We start from the raw sequence: 6291 nt of genomic DNA, 5'->3' as shown, positions 1-6291 counted from the left end.
TGCAATGCAAGACTTTAACACACACACACACACACACACACAATTAAGAGAAAAACCTAGTGAATTATTTCAGAGCCAAGACCAACCTAATCAAAACGGAGGGAAGAAACATCATCAAGAAAGTACAGAAGAAAAATAACCTTCTAGGTACCATTAGGAGAATACCAATTGCACAAAGCTGATGACAACGGAGAATAGGGATTTTTTCCTTAATAATCTTCTTATTGCCACTGCAGAAGATCACACTCTCAGATACGCCCTAGAAACTAAGCTAGAGATTTGCCTGCGGTTTCTCAAGGGTGCCGGCAAGGTCTTTTCCTGTCATTAGTTTAAACTCCTATCCTGGCTGTAATCTCTCGGGGAACTAGCTAGAGTATATCTAAAGATCATCACATATTTATTGCTTAGCCTTTTCTTTGACTTCAATCGTCAGAACCTCTTCCCCGGCCTCAGCCGAAGGAGCCATGCTGATGATGAGTGAGTGACGGGTACTTCCTCTGGGTAAAACCGCCTTTCTAGTTGCCTGGGGCGCTTCCTCCCCTGTAATGGAACTCGTTTCACATTTGGATGTTTCAAGTGGTTTCTCTGCTGTTGCTCTTCCTTTATCTTCAGATTCTTTTCCTTTATTCTCTTCTTCCTGGTTTTCGTCTTTTCTCTAGAAGAAAGTTATTGAAAAAAGTTGATTGGTGCTGAAATCTTAATCGAGGATGTCGGAGTCTTTTGATTAATATGCAATACCTAAGGATCGCCGTCAAAAGACTGACGTAATATGGGAATCATGTCTGCCTTTGACTATCCTTTAAGTTTTCAGATGTGCTGGAGAATGGGGTTGAGCTGTCACCTTTGAACTCAGGGTTAGTGTGCCTTACATTTCTGTTCCTGCCAAGGAATTTGCTCCCTATTGGCTCCCATGGTCTCTGAATTATTAGACTTAGTGCTCAAGGTGCTTTGCTTTTCAAATATTTACTTATTTATTTTATGAAGATGAAATTTTAAATATTTATCTTTTAATAAAAAAGTATTAGCCTAATACCAAATAATGCTGTAAAAACACTCTAGAACTATGGTTTCCCTCCTGCATAAGCTCATGGGAGCATCTCAGGGAGAAATTCATGTCTCCTTCCTAGTACAGTCTTCTCCATTTGCTCCATGGGTATTTGATATAATTTTAGAACCTTTGGCATTTAGGGTCATCTGTATAAATTTCAGATTAAGAAACATACCATGCTGTTTGCTGGTGATGCTTGAGATCAGTTTGAAAGAGGCTTGTACAGGGTATGAAGGTGCATATACAGAGTTGAAAGCCTTAATTAACACACTGACCTACAGAGTTGTTTTCCCCATAAGTCTTCTACACAGATTATTATTTGTCTGCCAATTAAACGAGGCATCTGGTGTACCCTGACCTCTATCACAGTGTTGTGTGTGTGGAAAAGGAAGAAGCAACTTTGAATCTCTTGAGTGTGATTGACTTTATAATATTTGCTTTACCAATTTTCAGAAAGAGTCAGATACTCATTTCTTACTGTTTTAGAGACAACATAATAACTAGATTCAGAAAACTTGAATCTTTGCTCTGTTTTTCAGGATCTGGCCTCATAAACTTATCATGAGAATCAAAGAAATATGAAAAAAAAAGAGAAAAACTAAAACATTTCAGTTTCATGACATTTCTAGGAATTAGGAGACAGCTTGGTGTAGGTGTTGAAGTCTGAATTTCTGACTAATAACTTTTGCTCTGTCATTGATGGTGATCTTATCTAAATAATTGATCTGGATCTCAGTTTATTCGGCTATAACATGAAGGCTGTGATGCCCTCTGTGAGGTTACTTCTGACTTAGTAATTGAATGAATACTGGTGAAAATGTTTAATAGCTGGTAAAATGTCTTACACATTTATAGGTATACATATGTTTATATAAATACAGTTGATCCTCATTATTCATGGTAGTAGTTTTGTTCTATAAAGCTTCCGTGAACACTGAACTAACAAACCCTGCTCTTTGGGATAATGCAAGTTCAGGATCCTACAAGCCTCTGGTTTTAACATTTTTGTCAACTCCTCAATACATAACCTTGTTTTACATACATTTCTATTTAGAAACACCTTATTTAATATGTATGGTTTATTCATTACATTGAACTCACAGCCAGTAGCACTCTGACTCATGCCCGGATGAAGCTTATCTAATACACGTGTTTCTCTGTAGGGCACATCACTGCTTTTTTGCCCTTTGGAACACAGTACTTTGGCACTATGTTTGAGGGCCATTTTTAACAGTGGGAGGGGGGAAATGCACAAAAATACAAAAAACGTGACAATAAATAGACCATGAAAAGTTCATTCATTCACAGTGTGAGAGCTGAGGCCAGAAGGCAGAGTGTCTCCTTGTTCAAATTCAGCTGAAAACATGTGCCCCCAGCAACTTAAATTTTCGCTATTCTGTACATGTATGCCTGTGAATGACCCCCCGAACCCCTTAAATATTGGTTTTGAGGCTACAAACACACTTTAGTGAGTAAGCAGTTTCACAAACACAGAAAACACAAATCGAGCCGCCAGGCATGCCATATACACACAAGTGCGGTGTTGGGTTTAGTCGCTCAGTCATGTCCAACTTTTTGTGACCCCATGGACTGCAGCCCACCAGACTCCTCTGTCCATGGGGATTCTCCAGGCAAGAATACGGGAGTGGATTGCCATTCCTTTCTCCAGGGTATCTTCCTGACCCAGGGATTGAACCTGGGTCTCCTGCATTGCAGGCAGATTCTCTACCGTCTGAGGAATATAGAATCCAACAGAAATCAGTCTAGATTAAAATGGCTACCTAGTCCAGTATTCTTGCCTGGAGAATTCCTTGGACAGAGGAGCCTGGCGGGCTATAGTCCATGGGGTCGCAAAGAGTTAGACGCTGCTGAGCGACTAACCCCTTCACCTTTTCTCATACATACATATATATATATAGTCACAAAACGCTGAAACTGTCATAATAAACCCAGGGGGTTAACTGTGATGATACATGGGTATACAGTAAATAATAGTAAGTGCTGTGTATAATGTAGCAATTATATGCATTAGATGAATCCAGATTATCCCAGTGTCTGACACAGGATTAAAGTAGGAGCTTGTCTGAGTGTATTTCGTCTGGGGGGTCTCTGTTACAGCCCTCCTTTCCCTCTGTCCTATTACCTGAGCGGTTTGTTCTCTCTTCAACGTGAGTAGTCTTGCAAGACCTGCTTTTCCAGAGCTTCCCAGAAGAGCTTTAAACATTTTGGGTGTTTCTTGTTTCGGTGGGAAGAGAAAGGCAAGTCCTTTGTTTGGGGGGGTTGCCCCTGTGCCTGGAGCTTTGTTCTTTAGAAGCACTCTGTGGGCAGGAGAGAAAGGCCATTTTAGATAGCATTGTGAGGATTCTGGAAGAACTTCCCAGAAATACTATCTTTTCGCCTAATCTGTGAAGTTTTCAATGCATAACCGCGTAAGCAATAGTATGTTAGGTGGTTCTCCTGGAAACAGTTAACTGCAGCCATGAACACAGTGTCAAGTGAGGCCAACTCCTCTCTAATGGGTTTTTTTTTTTTCTCTAATGAGATTTCAAAGATGGTACCTGGCTTTCTTCATGAGCAGCTTTTCAGAATCTGGATAATGCACTAGAATTTCTTGGAGGGTCTTTTTGTCGAGAGTTAAAAGATTGGCAAAGCCATGGGCCACCACGTTGGCTGTTCTTCGGTTTCCTCCTCTTGCCGCTAGAAGGCTGTAAGAGAGAAAAGCAAATCTTTGCCACAATTTTCTATCTCCCTCCACCAAAATCTTTTAAAAAATAAATACCACATGTCAGAGCCATTTATACTGCCTCGGGGTCATTCCCTGGGGTGAGAGGTCAGGTGATTCTGTGGAGAAAGTCAGGATGTGGCTGCAATAGAAGTGGCAACAGCTTTTGACATGTTTGGCATCTAACTCCCGCCTCAAATCAAGGCTTGTAGCCATCAGAGCCCGGGAGACTCTTCCTCCCAGATTCCAGAAGCGCTGCCTCTCTTTGGTGGGAATCCTTTATTTGCTCTTCCAGACTCACCTTTTATCCCTCCTGACCTCTTTGCCCTCCAGGAAGCTGAATTGCGGGTTTGCTCTCTGACTTTGATTTGGGGTGAGCCAATGGGAAATATGAGGAGGAAGTCAGAAAGCAGGTAGAGAGTGGTTTTGGAGCATTTATTCCCCCATTCTTGCCCTGCCAGGACTTAGGTTAGCAATGGCTGCAGTTGCTACCAAAAATCCACAGCCCCTGACACGTGGCCGTCTCCTAGAACAGCTCCCACAGATTTCTTTCTGGGCCCTGATAACATGCCCTGCCCTTGTCCCCTTTAGGCTTGGCTCTGAAAACAGCTCCCTTGTAGCTAGCTTTGAGATATATCAGCATCTCTTGTTGGGTACTCTTAGATTTGTCTTTTAATTTTCTTTGACTGACTTCTGTCAATAATCCCTTTATTAAAGTCTTCTTAGTTAATTTCCTTAAATGTACATTCTGTTTCGCCTGTACTCTGAGTAATAAAGCTCTGACAGCAAATCTTAATGATACTTTGGTAACACTAGGTGAATTCAGTCTCTTCCTGTAAGTAGTTTCCAGATCAAATTATTTCTCAGTATCATAAATTGCTCACAGTACAGTTATTAGGGCTTCCCAGGTGGCTCAGTAGTAAAGAATCTGCCTGCCAAGCAGGAGACACAGGTTCAATACCTGGGTTGGGAAGATCCCCTGGAGAAGGAAATGGCAACCCTTTCTAGTATTCTTGTCTGGAAAATTCCATGGGCAGAGGAACCTTGGCAGGCTATAGTCCATGGGGTTGCAAAGAGTTGAACGTGGCTTAGTGAAAAAATAGCTATGGTCATTCATATACCACTTTCCACTTGGAATGTTAGAGAATTGTGGGTTTTATATCTCTCAGGGTATTAGATCAGATCAGATCAGTCACTCAGTCATGTCCGACTCTTTGCGACCCCATGAATTGCAGCACGCCAGGCCTCCCTGTCCATCACCAACTCCCGGAGTTCACTGAGACTCATGTCCATCGAGTCCGTGATGCCATCCAGTCATCTCATCCTCTGTCATCCCCTTCTCCTCCTGCCCCCAATCCCTCCCAGCATCAGAGTCTTTTCCAATGAGTCAACTTCCCATGAGGTGGCCAAAGTATGGAGTTTCAGCTTTAGCATCATTCCTTCCAAAGAAATCCCAGGGCTGATCTCCTTCAGAATGGACTGGTTGGGTCTCCTTGCAGTCCAAGGCACTCTCAAGAGTCTTCTCCAACACCACACTTCAAAAGCATCAATTCTTCGGTGCTCAGCCTTCTTCACAGTCCAACTCTCACATCCATACATGACTACAGGAAAAACCATAGCCTTGACTAGACGAACCTTTGTTGGCCAAGTAATGTCTCTGCTTTTGAATATGCTATCTAGGTTGGTCATAACTTTCCTTCCAAGGAGTAAGTGTCTTTTAATTTCATGGCTGCAGTCACCATCTGCAGTGATTTTGGAGCCCCCCAAAATAAAGTCTGACATTGTTTCCACTGTTTCCCCATCTATTTCCCATGAAGTGACGGGACCAGATGCCATGATCTTCGTTTTCTGAATGTTGAGCTTTAAGCCAACTTTTTCACTCTCCACTTTCACTTTCATCAAGAGGCTTTTGAGTTCCTCTTCACTTTCTGCCATAAGGGTGGTGTCATCTGCATATCTGAGGTTATTGATATTTCTCCCTGTAATCTTGATTCCAGCTTGTGTTTCTTCCAGTCCAGCGTTTCTCATGATGTACCCTGCATAGAAGTTAAATAAACAGGGTGACAATATACAGCCTTGATGAACTCCTTTTCCTATTTGGAACCAGTCTGTTGTTCCATGTCCAGTTCTAACTGTTGCTTCCTGACCTGCATACAAATTTCTCAAGAGGCAGATCAGGTGGTCTGGTATTCCCATTTCTTGAAGAATTTTCCACAGTTTATTGTGATCCACACAGTCAAAGGCTTTGGTATAGTCAATAAATCAGAAATAGATGCTTTTCTGGAACTCTCTTGTTTTTTCCATGATCCAGCAGATGTTGGCAATTTGATCTCTGGTTCCTCTGCCTTTTCTAAAACCAGCTTGAACATCAGGAAGTTCACGGTTCACATATTGCTGAAGCCTGGCTTGGAGAATTTTGAGCATGACTTTACTAGCATGTGAGATGAGTGCAATTGTGCGGTAGTTTGAGCATTCTTTGGCATTGCCTTTCTTTGGGATTGGAATGAAAACCGACTTTTTC

General features: G+C 42.0%; 1 protein-coding gene across 1 annotated transcript in view; it reads right to left on the bottom strand.

Moving 5' to 3' along the window:
• Positions 1-397: 397 nt before the first annotated feature.
• CNGB3 (cyclic nucleotide gated channel beta 3) overlaps positions 398-6291 on the bottom strand; it is a 190438-nt gene continuing 184544 nt past the window's right edge. The window contains exons 16-18 of the mRNA XM_010862156.1: positions 3607-3753; positions 3192-3366; positions 398-655 (exon numbers count right to left, since the gene is read on the bottom strand). Of these exons, the coding sequence (XP_010860458.1) occupies positions 398-655; positions 3192-3366; positions 3607-3753 (580 nt within the window). The remainder of the gene's footprint in view (positions 656-3191; positions 3367-3606; positions 3754-6291) is intronic.

Source organism: Bison bison, unplaced genomic scaffold (genome assembly GCF_000754665.1).
Source record: "Bison bison bison isolate TAMUID 2011002044 unplaced genomic scaffold, Bison_UMD1.0 scf7180017858048, whole genome shotgun sequence".
NCBI classification, from domain to species: Eukaryota; Metazoa; Chordata; class Mammalia; order Artiodactyla; family Bovidae; genus Bison; species Bison bison.
Note: the sequence above shows the minus strand (reverse complement) of the source record. Positions and strands in the feature narration are given on the sequence as shown.